Consider the following 19,069-nt stretch of genomic DNA (forward strand, 5'->3'; position numbering starts at 1 on the left):
AGGTCGTGCCTGACCAAGCTCATCTCCTGTGACTAAATGACCCATCTGGTGGATGAGGGAAAGGTGATGAGTAGTATTTCCCAGGGGTTGGCACTGGGACCAGTCTTGTTTAATTGATGATCACGATGAGGGGATTGAGTGCACACTCAGTAAGTTTGCAGATAGCACCAAGTGTGCAGGAAGGGGGATCTGGACAGACTGGACTGATGGGCTGAGGCTGATTGTATGAAGTACAGTGAGAACAAGTGCAAAGTCCTTCACTTTAGTCACAAGAGTCCCATGCAACTCTATGGTCTTGGAGTTGAATGGCTAGAAAGCTGCATGGCAGGTAAGGATCCAGGGGTATTAGTTGAAAGCCATCTGAATATGAGCCACTAGTGTGTCCAGGTGATCAAGAAGGCCGAGGGCATCCTGGCTTATTATTGCTGACGCAATAGTGCAGCCAGAAGGAGCAGGGAGGGGATCGTTCCTCTGTACTCAGCTCTGGTGAGGCTGAACCTTGAGTACCGTGTTCAGTTTTGGGCCCCTCACTACAAGAAAGACATTGAGGTGTCAGAGCATGTCCAGATAAGGACAAGAAAGCTGTGTAGGGTCTGGAGCACAGGTGTTATAGGGAGGGGCTGAAGAAACTGGGATTGTTCAGTCTAGAGAAGAGGAGGTGCAGGGGAGACCTTATCACTATCTACAGCTGCCTGAAAAGAGGTTGAGGCCGGGTGGTCTCTTCTCCCACATAACAGTAACAGGACAAGAGGTAATGGCTTTAAGTTGCACCACGGGAGATTCAGGTTGGATATTAAGAAAAATTACTTCTCAGAAAGAGTTGAGAGGTGTTGAAACAGGCTGTCCAGCAAGGTGATGGAGTCACTGCCCCTGGAGGTGTTCAAGAAACGTGGGGATGTGGCACTGAGGGATGTGGTTTAGTGGGTGTGGTGGTGATAAGTTGATAGTTGGACTAGATGATCTTAGAGGTTTTTTCATCCTTAATGGTTCTATGATTCTATGACTTTGTAATGTACAGTAAATGTTTGGCAATACTTAAATGTGCGTACTATGTATGTAAGATGTGCGATAATTCAAAGAATTCCTTATGAAATAGTATCTAAATTCTGATTACCTACAAGAAAGGAAATGTTTCTATGAAAGAAATGAAAAAGACCTTCCAAAGGATCCAAAAAACATGCTTTTTTTTTTTTTTTCCTGACTATTAGCAGTACTATTTATGTAGTGCCTCATTCATTGTAGTGAAGACAGTGGCTGTTACTGTACCTTTCACTCAGCATTGTTTTATTCTAATCATAGAAACACATACTAGCAATTGGATCTTTTATTTCAAAATGAACAGATCCACAGGAAAAAACTTAAACTGAACTGTAAAACTTCAAATAATCAACTCAGACAGGCAATCTGTCTGCTGAAGATCCCCATTTGAAGAAAGTCTCCTCTAGGGAGAGTTACTATCTTATGCCTATTCACACAACAAAGTGAAATGAGATCTTTCTGAAGTCCTACATGAAGGCACAGCTGTATATTCTGTTGCCAAAGTCAACCATATACTTGAATTTGATGAGCTGTAGGTGCTTTCTCCTATCCAGTTGCAAGATAAATTGCTCCAAAACCAAAACATTATATATATCATAAGCAAACACCTTCAGCCTTCTCTAGGAACTGTGGCCCACTGTCAAGTATGTTTGTTCCAGTGGTTTAATATAAATTACACCTAGCTTTGATGACACGCACTAATGTGCAATAGCTGCCAAACTGGATCTATTAAGTAGGTTACTAGGTGCAGTTGACATGGTTCCTTGATGGATTATCTTGTTAAGGAAGGCATTATAAAATCAAATGGGGAGTGCAAACAGTATTCACATAGAAAGGTCAATTTCCGGTCCCATTTGAGTAAATAGCATAGAACTTTTGTTCAGTGCATTTATATTTGTAAAAGCAAAAATAAGGTCTGCAAGGTTACGTGCTCCAATGAAAACTCCGAGGGAAAAGAATTTGTTGTTAAGAAATAAGTGAAAAAAGAGGCTCTGATATCTTTGCATTTGAGATGCAGGACATCTTCTGGCTATGCAGCAAGCTATCTCCAGTGACTGAGTACCTTGTAAAGTCATTCCCCAAACCAGTACCCTTGAATCACACCATCATTTGTCAAGAGTAGATGACAGCCTAAAGAAGTAAGAAGTGATATACAAGCTAATAAAGGATTAAATTTTTCTTCCTGCAACTCAGCAGTTTTGCTATAAATATTTTCTGATAAAATAAATATATTCTGTTAGGGCTCAAAGACTTAAAGTGGGCTTCCTAAGAAAGAAGACTGAACAAATTAGGGCTGTTGTTCACATAAGAAAGACTGTAATTCAATTAATTCAAAACTTATGAAGGTTTCTTTTATCTCTAGCTTGAAAAAATAATCAGCTCATGAAGAATAATTTCTCCACTAACTGCTGAAACAGGCTTTCATTTGAAATTATGAGCAAAGAAAGAAATCCTGAGCGGCAAGCTGTCAAATTACATTCTGACATCAGAGGAACACTTACTCCTGGCATGGGCTTCACAAACACTTGCTCTGTTAGCATCTCGAGGCCTAACAGCCATGGCAACTCCCCCGGCATTTCACTGTTCCCAGGTGGAATTCACTCACAGAAGAAAAACCAGCTCCTGCACTTTCAGCTAGGTTAGCACCCAGTATGGGTCCTCTCCGTTCTTTGAATGAATGTCACATGCTTATAATACATCTATAGCAATACATTTATATAATAATGTATGTATATTTATATTCTTCCTATATCATCAAATTAATACTTGTCTGGATTCAGTTTTGCATTTTAATTTAATATGAAATTACAAATAGTTACTTTCTGGAGTGCTGATGAAGGCCTCTGGCAAGACCTGGCTCTTCAAACTGGCCTGAGCACCTATTGAACACTATCTTGTGAGGTAGCAAATGTGGGTCTTCTTTCAAAGGGAATTCTACGCCTGGCACAGCTTTTTGATCACTGTTTCAAAGTCTTGGTCTTGAAACCAAGTCATAATGACATCAGTAAATCTAGGGTGGGTTCTTCCAGTCCTTTATGTCTTCTTCACCCAAGGATTTTGAAGCTTACTAAGTGAAAGACTTGATTAGCTGAGAACCTCCTGGCTTAACCAGGGAATGTATTCATTCCTTCTTTTGAGTCTGATTGTGATGGCACTCACTATATTTTACAGATTTAAATACTTTAGTTACATTTTACACTTGATGAATAATGTAGGTTAATATGCTTCATGATCAGAACAATTAACAAATCAAAATTAAATAGAGCCTCCAGTTTATCCAACTCATTTTAAAATCTCCATCACCCGGAACAGTATGAATACAGAAGTAATCTATCAGGTCTTCGTGTTATTGACAAAGAAAGTCAAAGTAGTATGGAAGTTGCTACAATATGTAACTGATCATGAGATGGACTGTGCTATTCAAAAATAAAGGGACTGATTAGCTCATCTGAAAATATCTGATTTACGCAAAATGAGAGGGAGGATACCAACCAGTGTTTTGCATCTTGAATGTTTATTATTTCATGATAATTTAAGTCATTAGGTTATATGGTACTAGAAGCAGCACACTAAGTATCAGATTGGCAGAAAAAAAGAGAAAGAAGAAAAAACAATGCCTTTTTACTTCTTCTGTTGACAAAGAGTCAACAGGAAAGTAAGCAAAAGCCCTAAGCACTGTCATCTCGCTTTGGTACGTGTTTAAAGAGGGAAGGAGAAATGGCAGTTCTGCCCTCCATGTTACCCAACAGTGCTCAGCATTCCACCCATTTCTTTGTAGTCTGTCTTTTGAAGAGCAACAAGCACACGCTTCATAGAATCACAGATTCATTAAGATTGGAGAAGACCACTACGATCCAACCATCAGCCCATCCCCACCATGCCCACTGACCACCTCCCTCAGAGCCACATCTCCATATTTCTTGAACCCCTCCAGGGACACTGACTGCACCACCTCCCTGGGCAGCCTGTGTCACTGCCTCACCACTCTTTGTGAGAAGGAATCCAACCTGAACCTCCCCTGTTGCACCTTAAGGCCTTTCCTTCTCACCCTATCACTGCTACCTGAGACAAGAGTGCTTTGTTTTCTGAAACAGTTGTCTTTCCTTAGCCCCACAGCTTTAAAAACCTCACTTTTGTGAAGAAATTCCATTGAGTCTCTCTGCATTTCCTTTCCCATCTGAGCCCTGTCATGCATCTGCCCCAGGGACACAGGGTGCTGTTAAGCCCTCTCCCAGTTGGCTCATGTTGGACCTACTGTTCCTATCTTGCATCTCAAGGAACCAAAGCTCTCTCTTCTTATTCTCCACTTATAAGAGAAATTGGTACTACTGTGAGCTGAACCTTTAGTTTGAAATGAAGTAATAAAGCTCTTAATTCCCCTGCCAGAAACCACTGTTCTTACAGGCTTAGTGTCCAGAGGGAAGTTTTACCCAATGACAGGGAACCAAAGCAGGCAAGCATAGGCCTCAGGTCTTGCAGCCCCTAACCCTGGAATGAGGGGCATGGAGAGGCATGGAGGGAGTGGGAGAAATCTCGAGGGCCCCAAGGAGGGGGTGGGAGGAGAGGGCCCAGAGGAGTGCACTGGGAATCCTTTCCCAGTGCTTTGAACTGGTCTTACCGAGGGAAGCACTTTGTCATGTAGGGGTATGACTTTCTGCTTCTAAAAATACCTCTCCAACAGAGTGAGGAGGTAGAAACAAGCACTGTGCAGAAAGAAATATGAGTTCAGAAAGGCAGTGAGGCACTGGGATAGTTTTCCATATTCTTGATGAAGGGTATTAAGAATTTTGGGGGAAGTGTCGTGTCTGATAAGCAAGAATCAGAGAATCATATCATCAAGGTTGTAAAGACTGCCAGGATCATCTGCTCAGCCATCAACCCATGCCTGTAGTCACAGCTCTGGACCATGTCTGTCAATGCCACATCCTCACGTTCCTTAAAGCCTCCAAGGATGGTGACTCCATCACCTCCCTGGGCAGCATGTGCCAATGCCTCAACACTCTTTCTGAGAAGAATTTTTTCCTAATATCCAACCTGAACCTCCTCTGGTGCAACTTAAGGCCATTACTTCTCATCCTATCAATGTTACCTGGGAGAAGAGGCTGACTGTCACCTCATCACACCCTCCTTTCAAGCAGTGGTTGGGAATGATGAAGTCTCCTCTGAGCCTCCTCTTCTTCAGGCTGAACAATCCCAGTTCTGTTCTCACAAGTCTGATGGGTGAGTAGAGGGATAATCCTGTGATTTTTCTGTAAATTTTGAACTTTTAATATAGGACAAACGTCTTTAAAGGAACCATCTTTTGTATATTCAAAACAACAGATAGAGATGAAAGGTGGAAGCCCCAGGTTTAAATTCTAGCTTTCCCTCTTAGGGCTTTTTAAAATGGATTTGTTGTTTCTGTTCTTATATACAGAAGAATCACAATCACGTCTTATTAAGGGAGCAAAGTGAGTGTGAAAATAAAATAAAGGTGCTGACTGGGGTTTTGCCTGAGAGGTGGATATTTTGATGGATGGTGACAGGCAGTGCTCCAGGCCTCAGCACGGTCAGTCACCAACCAGGAATACTCAGCATGGATGCAATCCAAGTAGCATTTGGGAATTGTTTTCTGTAGTTAATTTTTCACCTTTTTCTACAGAAATGTTTACACCTTGCAAACAATCCTTTCTCCTCACATAAATGTCTTGATCTGTTGGTTGCTTTTCCCTCACAGAATGAGGGTTATGTAAATATCACCACTTACGAGCTTGTTCGTCACTCACCAAAATGTGTAATCTCATTCGCAATAATGGAAACTGAGTTCATGTGTCAAAAAAGGAAGAGACCATAAGAAATCTAATTACAGCCTGTTATTAATTCTGTAGGGGCAGAAATGATGATGGCTTTTTCTTTTAACCAGAGGCTGTTTTTTGAGTTACTACAGAGGTAATAAAAGTACATTTTATTTTTATGAGAATTGTAACTGTAACATTTAGACTCCTAGAAGTCCTTCCAACCCACAGATACTGTGCCACTGATAAGGCAGATTTGCTCATTATTGGATACCTTTTCAGCCCAGGTTTTAAATCCATCAGGAAATTCTTTCATTTCCATTTTAAGCACTTTCTGTTGCTGCTTAGCTTTATTGCTGGTTTTAATAAGATTTTTTATTTTTCCTTAGCCCTTTCGTGCACTACACTAAGGAAGATGTATCCCAATTATGCTATCAATAAATCTGTATATTATTCTCATACTTCTATTTCAACCCTTCTGCTGTTCAGAAAAGAGGCACTCCTGCTGTGATTAGTTTGAGTGATATAAACCTCAGCCATTGGGTGTGACTGCAGACGGGGTCAGCACCACATCCAGCTCCATTTACCACAAGTCAGATTTGATTAGAAAGTACCTTTATGGTACTTTTATGTTCTTTTACGGGTAGGTTATCCATGTTCTTTCGCTTTTTACTTGCAGAACTCCTGGCTATCAGCTTAAGCTCTGAAGAATAATTCATACATCCAGGTAGTCTAAGCAGTAGACCTGATGATACAGCTTGGGTGAGAAAAGATTTTGAGCACTGTCCTGCTTCGTGAGTAAGGCTCAACAGTCCCAATCTGGATGAAGGATGAATTCCTGGAATCAGCTGCCTATTGACAGTGTCCCTTCTGTTCATGGAAGAGCAGGTTCCCAAGTGGGTGTGCTTTTACGTGTCCTAATTACAATGATTGTCTCAATTTTTCAGATAAAATGAAGTCAATGAAGTGCTTACAAAGTCTTCATCATCTCTTATGATGATGAGATTGTTCCAGTTATCAGTTTGTTTCTTCATGTTTCTTTACTGTCCTGTTTCTCATTAACAGTTCAAAGACACTAAAGAAATGGTTTACAGTGACACTTGGAACTGCAAGTCATGTGTCTATCCAAACTAGTTTGGTTGTACATGTTGTGGTGGAAGCCCATGGTAATGACTTGCTTGCAGTTAGGAACAACCTTTAAAAAGTTGGTCTTTCATTTCACTTTGTGCCAGCTTCTAACAAGTACAGCAGGCATTAGAATAACTTACTGAATTGTTGGTAGTTGTGGGACAGAATACATTGAGTCTATGTCCTGGTGAGAACTGTCTGGAACTGCTCACTCTGTCTTTTATTTGTAATTTACTTGGCATTATATCCACTGCTCAGAACTCACTGACAAGGAACAAGGAAGACAAGTAAACAATACTGTGATGTACTGCTCAGATGTGCTTCAGAACTACTCACAGTTCCACCAATGGACACAGGTTAGGAGTGGGTTGCACACCCTGCTGTCTGTGGTGGAATGCCCATTGCAGTGATGTCAGCTACGGAGGGACAGCCCATGTCAGGACCCTCAAGAGTTCTGAAGTATTAGAAGAAAACATGTATTTTCAAGCATCGTGAGTGGCTGATGATGGCTAGGAAGGGATTCAAGAAAGGATTTGGAGATGATGACCATATCTTAAGAAATAATAAAGTAGATGTTGGGTAAGATTTAAACCACATTTTTTAGGAGTAGTTCTGAAGCTGGAGAAGAACTCAGAACCAGCGTGGTAAGTTGAGGGGTTTGTGTATTTTGATACAACAGAGAACTGTTAGGCTCTACAGGAGCAGTTCCTTGTGTTCTGAAATGCTCTAACCCTCAGAGATAAAAGCTGCACTTAGTGCTGTGTTGCTGCTCAAGTTGCTCAGTACAGTGCAGAGCTGGGCACCTCTGTTGCTAAATGGTGTTGTAAAACAAGGCTCATTACAGTAATATAAATTAAACGGTGTTTTTGAGTGCCCCCAGTCTTCTCAAAGTCATGCAGTTATGGATACATTGTGGAGATGAAAGCAACTGGAACTATGATCCACAGGAAAACAAAGCTGAGCATCAAAGTGAAAACATGAAGAGCTGTCTTAGAAGTAAGTATAACGGGCTGGAATTCGTTTCTTGTGAGCCACTTGAAAGCTGTTAGAGAATTATAAGAATATTTATGGGTCAGGTTGACTTCCTTTGCGCATTCCTGAGATGATAAATATGTATTAAGCAGTGTTGCCTGCTTGCTAGGAACCTCATTATGTTTTGCATATTCTCTAGTGTCCCTAGAAAAGGACTCAAACCTGATCAAGAGCCTGTTTTGGCAAGTACTACCCTATAATTGAAATAGAGCATCCACAGTAGCATTCTGTTTCTGACTTCGTTTCTCAGTAAGATGGAAGCACTGCAGGTCAGTAGTTTCCAACTGGTGGGCAGTTTTGCCAGGTGTTGCAGCAGGTGCTTTCCTCAAATTCAGACAAGGTACTTGAAGCATCATTTTGCAGTACTTGATATTCATGGCATTTTCATTCTGGATGCACAAAATAGCTACAGAATGAAAACGAAATGTTTTTGCATGAATTAACTGCTTTCAGCTGAACAAGTCAAGGTGGATAGAACTAGATTCCCGAATCCACAATCCCTGCAGTGCTGAGCATTTCTCCATCTTTCCAACTCAGAGATGTGCGTGTGGTCTGCTCTTACTGAGAGCAGAGCTCAGGTTATTTCAGTGTTAGTTTTTCTGCTGATTTCAGAGGATCCTTATTTTTGTGGCAGATTTATCCCACCTATCTCAAGCCACTCTGCAGAGAGACATTAGCAAGAATCATAGCTTTAAGTCCTGGTGTAGAACAACAGGAAGGAACTGTTTACTCCATCTGGCTGTTAATATTTTGACTGCTGTGGGATTGCTATGGGGAAGTGCCTTTCTGTCTCTGTTAGCTACAGAGTGAGCTGATGGTATAGACTTCTGTGCTCAGAGAGGTTTGAGAAATAATATGGAAATGCTTAAACATTTGTTAACTTCAGAAGTCTTGGTACACATAACTGCTTAGACTTAGGCACAAAATACTTGCCATGTGGTATTTGATTTTTAACTAAGACCAAGGTAACAAATCAATTTGTTATATACAAGATAATCTCATTAAGTAAGAGCATGGAATTAACAGTGCCAGCTTTTTTCTCGTTTACAAAGTGATAGAAACATGGCAAAACATAAAGAGGAAAAACATGCTTTAATTTGTTACATCCTGTCAATTCATCTTGTATTCACTGCGATGTACTTACGGAAATACCTAATAATTTTTTCACATGTCTTTTCCAAGGGATGAGGGAAGTAGATGTGATCACTTTCGTTAAAATAATTTCCATCAGGAAAGACCGAGTCTTGGTACCGAGAGAGAACACGTGGTGTATTTAGCAGTGACTCCTCCAGTTTTCAATCTTCTCCCCATTTCTATCATGAAAGAAGTTGAGTCAAATGATTGCAGTCACACACTGGTCTGCTTTAAAGAAATGCAGGGGATGTGTTAGTGATATTGAAATACATAGGGGTGCCTCCCCTCTAATTCACTGAAGAATTTATTATGAATTCCCACATATATTGAATTCTTTCGTAAGTTTATTACAAATTCTTGGTCTTTTGAAGAATGCATCTGTTCAAAAAAAGCAAACTCCATCATCATCTAATGCAAATATTCCTCTACCCCAAAGACTGTGTGTAACTTACTCATAGAGCTGCTGCAAACATGCCTGCCAAAACCCAGCAGACTCTACAAAATGGAACCACTGGCAGCTGCTGCAAGAGGAGGCTTTTGGAAATAGCTGGGCGGATGCTGGAGGCAGCTGGGCAGGCGTACAGACAGTGACTTTTGGAGCCTCCTGGCAGAGTAAGTAGAGAAAAGCAAGCTATTTCTTCCCAATGGCTGTTTTTCCTCACAGTTTCCCCATGTGCCATCTGGACATGCTCTGTGAAAAAAGTGTCATGGATGAGATCCTTATCGACATTTGTCATTGGAGATGCATCCTCATGTATTCCTTGCAGCTTCATAACTGAATAACCCTGAACGAGAACTTGTTGAATAGCTCTGCAAAAGCCATGAAACAGATTCTTAACCTGGATTAGGATTTTGTAACTTACTGAAGGAAAAATCCAGTAAGATGTTCCTTTATTGTTTTGTTGTTGTTGACGTGGTTTTGTTAAGCAGGGTCGTAATAGAACCGTGTAGGAACTAAAATAAATGCTGTAATTAAGCTTATTTTGTTGTCAATTGTATCTTTTGAAGAACGTTGGCAATTTCATAAGAGCAAACGTTGCACTTTCGTTGTCTGTACATTTAGTACTACCAGTACTAGGAGATGTGTGTCATCTTGCATGTGGCAAAAAGGACCACAAAGGCCAGGCATCCGCTTGTAGGAGTGAGCCTATGTATCTTTCAGAAAAAACACCTGGTCCCCATCATTGCACAGTGATAAATCACCTTGGTACAGTAAAACAAACAGAGCCTTCCACAAAAGGAAGCCCTAATTCTCTTCCTGATAAAACATTTCTTCAGGAAATTTTCATTAGTTCATAGAAAGGCTTTGGAAGACCAACAGCGAAATAATGAGTTCTTCATTGATGGGATCTGTTAAATGCATTGCAGCAGCCAGTGTTCGAAGTAAATGACTTACACTATACACTGGGCATGCTGTGACAGCCTCTTCTTACAGGTAAGAAATCCATTAAATTCCTTGGTGTACAGATCACTTGGCTACAGACACATTCGTACCTCTAAAGATTAGTTGGACAACACAACAGAACAGAGATGCAGATTTTATCTTTTTAAGCCATCAGATTAAATTATTAGCATGATTTTACATACATACCCTTTTTTAAGCACTGCTTAATTTAAAGCAGCTTCAAGCGTGCCTTCAGTTAAGCAACAAGCAACTCTTTTACGGCAGAAGAATATAAAAAGACCCCTCAGCTACATCCTGAAACCACTGGGACAAGGACTGAAGGCAAGAGTTGGCAAGGACTGAAGGAATGGTGCAAACAGGGAGCCCACAAGATGACTTCCATGTTCCAGTGCAACCCTTGCTAATTTGGAACTGAACGATGACGGAACACTGTTGCTTTGTGTTATCATGGTATATCCTGAGGAGAGCCGCAGACTCAAAGGTCCTTGTTATCTTTCCATATATAAGATCTACCTTCACACAATACCTCATTTATTACCATTGCCTTGCGAGACCTTGCATGTAAATGACAGAATTCAGATGAACAGATAAGAGATCGTTGTAAACAGCTGGTGTGTCACATGGTGGTTTGCACCCGCAGTGGTTTTCACAGACCTAAATAAAAAGGTTTAGAACTGGTTTAATTATGCTGGTAGGGCTGCTCTGTGCTGATAGGGCATCAGTCAGCTCTCCTTCTGTGTTTAACATAGCCAAGGGGCTCTTCATGTGCCTGATGTAATAGGCATTGAGCAACGTGTAGGTGCGTTCACACGCATTACCGACTGATTGGAGGAGTGAGTCAATACAACACAACAAAATCAAAGAGCTGGATTCTGTTCTCGTTGACACATAATTGAAAGTGATGTAATTTAGGATTCATGCTGCTGTCTGGGAAAACAGAAGCCCAACAATCTGTGCTTAGAAGCCAAGCATAGTCTCATCTTATGAGAAATTATTTAACATCTGAGCAATATTAGGTAAAAAGGAGAGCAATGTTGGCTGGTTGGATGTTTAGTCTTAAGGACAGTTTATTCCAGCTTCATTTCTGTAACACAAAAGGCGTTCTCTCCTGATTTGATCATTTTTAAAGCAGTAATTTGAAGATAGCGTTAGAAGATTTGAGGCAGGTAACAGCAGTGCTTGTTTAAAAACCTAAATATCTTGGCTTGCATTTCCTCTCTCTTGCTTAGATTCCCAGTTTCTTAAGTTACACGGTGGTCCACGTCAGCTCCCGGATTCCAAACCACAGTGGAATAAAAATTCTCATTCCCTTTCCTCATAGAATCATAGAATGGTCTGGGTTGAAAAAGACCACAATGATCATCTACTTTCAACCCTCCTGCTATGTGCAGGGCTGCCAACCACCAGACCAGGCTGCCCAGAGCCACATCCAGCCTGGCCTTGAATGCCTCCAGGGATGGGGCATCCACAGCTTCCTTGGGCAACCTGTTCCAGTGCATCACCACCCTCTGAATGGAAAACTTCCTCCATCCTTGGTCTGAATGGCTGCTAGACAAAAAGGAAATGCAGACCCATGTGAAGGCAAGCAGAGAAAGAGACAGTAATGAAGCTGGTTAAATATTGCTTCACGTTTTTATGTCTGATTAGAGTAACTGACTTTTAATTGTATAAACTGATATTAATTCCACATTAAAGATCTGCATAATTTAAGAGTTATTTCAGACACCTTGGAAAGCTCCATGGAATGGTAACTTTAAAAGAGGAGTACCTGTTTAGTTCTGAAATGCCAAACACCTGAACAGAGCTCAGGAGTGCCGTAAGGGTCTCCCCTCCATGTAAGCACTTCATCTGGGAATTTCCTGTGAGAAATACTTATCTGTTTTGTTTCTTTACATATCTCCTGCAGTCGGCACAGAGCACTTCTGGATGAAGGTTCCAAAGCTGTCATTCGACAGTTGCCCCACAGACCTGAGAAACCCCTACAAATACATTCCTTGTCTTCTATGTTGTAATCATGAAACAAACTGGGAATCCTAAGTCTGTGGGCTTGTACGAGGGGCGGGTGAGAACTGAAAAGAGCAAAATCTCTTAGTATAGTTTTTTAAATGATTTTTTAAAGATGGAAACATTAAAAGTAGGTACCTCAGCTTCACCCCTTTTACATCACTTACTTCACTTCCAGAGCACACGATTTACAGTCTTTAAGTTCAGTTTCCTCTGTTTTTGGGAAACACTGGGGGGGCAGAGTGGGAATGTAAAATAGGAGCTTTGTGTCAACAAATGAAGATATTGAGAATTTCTACAAGGCAAATCCTCGCACTCTACAGCAGAATTTCCCCTTACTGGTCTGTAGAAGCGTACTTTGGCAACAGGGAGTTGGCTTCTTGATAACTACCACTCAGGATATGTGGTCTAGAAGGACAGTCAGACTGCATAGGACCCAGCACTGGGGACTGAAAGACTTTCTTCTGCAGCTATTAGAAAAGCACGTGGCCTCTCCCTCCACCCCCTCCTTCTCCCAGAGGAATATGCCCAGCATAACGTTAGCTCCTTTTTAATCACACACACAAAATGACACAAAGAAAAGCCCCAAACAACTGCCCATCTGTGACAAACTCAGTCAAGTTCTGAAAGTTAACCATCTAGAAACAAGCACCACTGAGCACCCTAACCCTGCTCCAGCCTCGAAGTGGCAGGAAGGCAGTGCATCATCACCAAGGAGTCCGCACAACAGCACAAGACTTCTTCACAGCTCAATCCAAACAGATGAACTGATTCAAAAGGGGGATCTTTTAAAGGAATTTGCATTCCCTTAGTTCCTGAAAACATGAAGCCTAGCATTTTAGTGTGCTCAGGAAGTAGCAGTGATGTAATGAGTGTACTTTATAAATTCAGAATCCCACAGCAGCGAACAGCAGTGACCCAATGTCTCGCTCCAATTTACAGGAGGGAGGCAAGATTCTTTTGATATATTATGCCCGGCGTGAGATTAAGAAGAAAACATTCAAATGTTGTTCCGACCAGTTTATTAGAAATAATAGTCGGCTGAGGGGATGGGGAAGGGAGAGCGGCGAATACCAAAATTAGGGTGATGGGGACAGGAAAGTGGGCGATAGGAAAGGTAGAAAAAAGGCAAGAATTGTGTAAAAGCAGGGATAGTCACCACCTGGATGCAGCAGCGTCCTGTTGCATGTTGCTTCGTTGGTCCGAGGAAAAAGGGCGTAGGGAAGAGCAGCAGCAGAGTGGCAGGTCACAAGCAGCAGATCCGTACAGTGCAGAGCAGGTGGTGGAAGGAGCAGCGGGGTCTCACGGAGCAGAATCTCAAGCAGCGCTTCGAGCAGCAAGCCCAGGAGAGTCCGTTGGTAGCAGTAGGCGAAGTTCTTCAGCATGCAGGCATGAAGGTGTCACGTAGTGAGGCATCTGATGTCAGAAAAACCTTAATTCATGGTGTGTCCATGCTCTTTTTATCCCTCTTCTTCTCTGCCTGCTGACTTTCCTGGGGGCTTGCATAAGAGTCACATGAGTACCTCTGAGATGGCCACCTTCCTTGAGATAAGCCCACACAAAAAGACCACTTTACGGCCATTCATCTGCATCTTATCTCCCTTTTGTAGCCCCTGGACTTGGGTCCATCTGTTACTCTCAGACAAAGGATTTCTCAATCCCTGACCAGGGCTGGTCTGGACTTGTCCATCTTCAGCAAACTTTGAGGCAATAGTGTACAAAGCATGGCCTCTTACACCCAACTCATCCAGGTACTGCAAAAACTACTTTCAGTTGTCGTTATCCATAAGAACAAGTGATATTTTCAGGTGTGCACTCACACAGATGGACATCCCAGTTTTACCTAAGTAGGAAGCAGCTCCCCAGGCAACCAGTCTGACGTGATTCCTATCCACGGAACGCTGACTGTGGAAAATTTCAGCCAGGTTGTATCTTCCAACCTGGATTACGTGCCGACACCCACACTGTTACACCGTGCACTGCTGAGGATATTTGTCCAACAGAAGTTACATCAGAAATGACCAATTTTAATCAGACAGTGTCTTCAACAGATCAGCACCCGTTGCAAAGCTCACCTCTGGATTGAATCACTGCTCATTTTTCTTAGAAGTGATCTTTTCTAGATGTGCTTCAAATTACTAAGATCATTTCCAGGAAAAGAATAATACTAAAATGCAACATAACGTGTTCTCCTGTGCCTGTAGCTTACTAATACAGTAAATGAGGCCCTCAGCTACCAGTCCTCCACCTTATCTTGAAAAGTAACATTTCTGCCAATGGTTAAGTTGTTCAGAATTAAAGAGCAGTCTTTGTTGGCTACCATTTGGCTACAGAAGGCTTTGCACAGGTCACACGACAATCTAGATACTAAACAGCAAGCCAACAGCACTGTAGAGGAACAAATGCATTGTTTCCTCTGAAGTTAGACTTTTCACAGACAACTGAATTAATATTAATGGTTTCAGTGTTTGTTTCAAACAATGAGGCTAAATTGCAGCCCAGCAAGATGAAAGTATTCCCTTTCAAGTGGAGCATCCGTAACTCCTGAAGGAAGGACAGGATCTGCCAAATGCTTTAATGCAACATTTGTTCGTGTGATCCGTGAGAGCTCCAACATTAGAAAATAAAAAAGCCCAAAGAACTTCTGCTGTCAGAAACATGAGAAAGAAACTTCAGGAAACGTGCCTGGATCTTCTTTAATCCCTGCTTAACAGTAAGACCTGTCCAAGAGCTCGTTATTCAGCCCTTTCCTAAGTTCCATTTCCAGAGACCAAATGGCGGCGCTCTGTAACTCCCCAGTGAAAAGGCACAGGGCACTTCTGGTTCCAAAGATCAACAGGACTTTATGTCAGCATCATGAAAACAAACGATCCTTCTCACTATGTTAACATTAACACAGAAAAACAAAGAGACGGCATAAAAACTCGAGAAAATACAATGCAATGAAATGTAGATGAGACCAGAAAGTCTTCGCCCAGGCTGCTGTACAAACAGGCCAGGTGGAAAGTAGGATGACGTGAGAGAACACAAAACTTCGTTCTCAATTCTAAACATAGGGATGATTCAGAAAGGTTTATTGGACGTACCAATGAGACTGTTGTTTGAGGAGACTCTTCTGTTGCCAGTATGCACTGATGAGCCTTTTTATTTCTTTCTATTTCAGAAGCAGCGATGCCATTTGTAAAAATAAGTGCAGCTACTGTTGTTTTCTGTACTCAAAACACAACGTCAGTGCTCCTGAAGGTACTCCAGGTACAGAATGACTGTCATAGAGGGACACCTTGTGTGCCAGCATAGAGTCAGCCTGTTTTACCACAGGACTTAATTACAAAAACAAATCTATGTACATGTATTTTACAGTATTATAGTAACGCTATAGCAAAATAGAAAAGTGATTTATAAAAACAAAATACAATCATAATTTCACCAGGAAAAAAGCAGCAGTACTGCACTTGGCTCAAGGGTCACATCCCATTTAACTAAGCTAAAAAGAACAGTCAGAATTTCCAGCTCATTAAACAGGAAGTTCTCTTGTTTTCTGTTACACTTCCACCAACTATTACTGTGGCGTTATCTTTAATGTATGTCCCCTTTCCCTCACCTCTGAAATGCACTCCACTCACTTATTTCATCATTCCTGCTTTTCAGATTGTCCATTTTGTACAGCCATGTTACTAGGCCAAATTATTACCTACAAAACCTGATACTGATCAGCTAGACAAGTGATAATCTTCAGGCTTTAAGAACATTATGTATGAGCAAGGTCCCTGCAAGCCACAGAGAACAGCAAAGCACTGCTTGCTTTTAGGCTGTATTGCAAAGATAAGTGCAGGAAGAAAATAAGGATTTCTTGCTAACAAGTTAATGAAAAAAATACCACCCAAAACCATCCACCTAATACTGATACATTTACAGTTGACCTGATCAATAAGGAAATACAGATCTGAAATGCTAAGACATTTGCTGCCGAAAAAGCTCCTTCCCAAACACCTTTGGATCCTTCCAAGTCACACCCAGGGTTTCCAGCCAGGAAAGAGGCGGCTCAGGTTTTTAGGGTCCATGGCCTGCTGTATGAGCAGGTTCACCTGCCCTCCCACGCTGAGCACTGTTCCCTCCTCAACGCCCTTCAGCTTCTCCTGAAGTCTCATCAGAACACGCTCAGCCACCTTGTTAAAGCTCTGGTCATCACTGCTGGCAGAAAAAAGGGAAACAGCAGCACTAGATACAGATTCTGAACAGAACGAGTAATGCTCATTTATAAAGCCGCAAAGCACAGCAACAGTGCAGTTGGCAGACCAAAAACAAAAGTAAATCTGGCACCTGGCTTTCCTTTTACATGATCGTGCATCAGCACCGAGAGTAGAGCTCATGTCAGTCTCATCCTCTGGTCTCTGCTGCAGATATAAAGCTTTCAAGGGATTCATGGTCCAGTCAAAAAGGGGATCGTAGAGTAGCACCTACATCATAAATAAGCATCCATTTAATTTCAGCTGTTAATTACATCTAGTTCAGTGCCCTAACAGAAAGGAAACATTCAGTTGATGCTCATGCTAACTATAATATCCATAATATCATGACTTATTGGGGAGGAGGAGAAAAAAACTGCTTAACAGACAGTGCAACAATAAAACCACATCTGATCACGCCAAGCATCTGTTCTTCATACTTGACTCAGTTTTGACATTCAGTCCCATCATAGCAACAAAGAGATCTTCTTTTTTCATACATTTCTAGGCACTAAATATCATTATTAATTTTTGATGCACAGTACTGGCTTCTTAAGAGTTGAATTCTTTTCTTTGTGACTTATGCAGAGTATTTACTTCAGTTGGCAGCACTCGTGCAAAGAACACAGCTCTGTGACTAGAAGACAGTCACAAGTATTTTAGATACAGAAGGGGGGAATCTATTTGTCTGTAACAAATAGTCCCAGAGAAAATGCAGACTGGGCTTGATTTTACTGAATTAGCATGAATTAAATCCGATCAACTATACCGAATGCAAATTCAACTAAGCAAACAAAAACCATACAAGTGTTTGGTGCAGTAACCTGTTCAAAGACCAGAAATTGAAGATACTGTGGCAGCTTAATCTTGGAAAGAATGAAAAAACAGTTACCTCCACAATAGTCAGCAAAGCTTCCTGAGAATTTCTCATCACAGCCATTGTTTTCTCACAGCATCTAGAAAATATTTTACTGTATTATTAAACAGTCACATGAATAACAGTGTGTCATTTAGAGCACTTAGATTTGGATATCATCAACAGAAATCTAGGTCTCCACTCAAGCACTGGGACTATTAAACTTAAGACAACCACAGTGCCAGATCTGCTCTGCTGCCTTCTTGCCCCACACAAAGATGCAACACAGGACCACTCACCTCCTGAAGACTCCTTCGACTCCAGTAATGCCCATTCCATCCACAATATCCCTGGTTAATCTAAATGGAACAGTCTCTGGTGTGGGAAGGATTTTACCTTGCTCAAAAGCAACTCCTAAATTAAAGATTAAAAACATGTTTAAAATCAAAAAATAAATAAATTAAAAAAGAAAAACAAAGGTAACTTTCCACTTACCCAGATCTATATGCACCAGTTCTGCAGTTTGTTCATCTATCAGGATATTCTGAACGTGTCTGTCTCCAAGCCCAAGGATGTAGCCCACTGAAAGAAAAAGGCAAGTCTTGAAACCATAAGCACATGCCACAAAAACCAAGGAAAATTTTACAACACGCTATAAGAATCGCTTTAACACACATAACAAATTAAGTGAGATTAATTCTTCCCCCATGTAAACATATGATTCCACTAAATAACAAAAGCCACTTCATAGATTTCCTATAAAATTCTGTCATCTAAATTCTGCTAAAGTGTAGATTTACTTAATTTTTCAGCAAAAAAGGGAGTGTATCATAGAATCATAGAGCACCATGGGCTGGAAGGGACCTCAGTGACCCTCTAGGTCCAATCCCTTCCTGCAGGCAGGTTTGTCAACCACTAAATCAGGCACCAGCTGAGGCAGCCCAGGGCCCCATCCAACCTGGCCTTGAGCACCTCCAAGAATGGGGCACCCGCAGCTCTGTGGGCACTTGTGCCAGTGCATCACTGCCCTCTCAGTGAAATATGTTCCCCTGACAGCTAATTAAGTGCTTATACCCTTAAGTGTATAAGCAATATGCTAATATCTAAAGCAGGGTATATTGCAAGGTATGCAATATGCTAACCAATCTTCCAGAGATTCAAAACAGAACTAATCACCCAGAAGTAATCCAGAACCTCTGTACACACACTTCCTTACTGAGACAGGGAACTCAAAGAAAAATGCCAAATTTAACAGTATAAGAAAAGTAAAAGATTAAAATATTTCAGGGTACAGATGAAATGAAAAAAACCCTTAAGCACAACAACAGAATTGTTGTTTAAAGACCACCTGAACATGAACACATAAATATTCTACAGTACAAATAAACAAAGAGGGAAAGGGGAGTAACCAGCAGTTTTAGTTAGAAGAATAGTGCTGGTGCTCTTGCTGGCATTTTTTGCCCCCTCCAAC

At 41.3% G+C, this 19,069-nt stretch overlaps 1 protein-coding gene across 1 annotated transcript in view; it reads right to left on the reverse strand.

The window, feature by feature from the left end:
- Positions 1-15,339: 15,339 nt before the first annotated feature.
- The window catches only part of ATM (ATM serine/threonine kinase), a 56,791-nt gene continuing 53,061 nt past the window's right edge, over positions 15,340-19,069 (reverse strand). The window contains exons 59-63 of the mRNA XM_072326625.1: positions 18,094-18,180; positions 17,898-18,012; positions 17,635-17,698; positions 16,837-16,973; positions 15,340-16,707 (exon numbers count right to left, since the gene is read on the reverse strand). Coding sequence (XP_072182726.1) covers positions 16,524-16,707; positions 16,837-16,973; positions 17,635-17,698; positions 17,898-18,012; positions 18,094-18,180 — 587 coding nt within the window. The 3' untranslated portion in view covers positions 15,340-16,523. The remainder of the gene's footprint in view (positions 16,708-16,836; positions 16,974-17,634; positions 17,699-17,897; positions 18,013-18,093; positions 18,181-19,069) is intronic.

The sequence above is a fragment of the Excalfactoria chinensis genome, chromosome 1 (assembly GCF_039878825.1).
Source record: "Excalfactoria chinensis isolate bCotChi1 chromosome 1, bCotChi1.hap2, whole genome shotgun sequence".
Lineage (NCBI taxonomy): Eukaryota > Metazoa > Chordata > Aves > Galliformes > Phasianidae > Excalfactoria > Excalfactoria chinensis.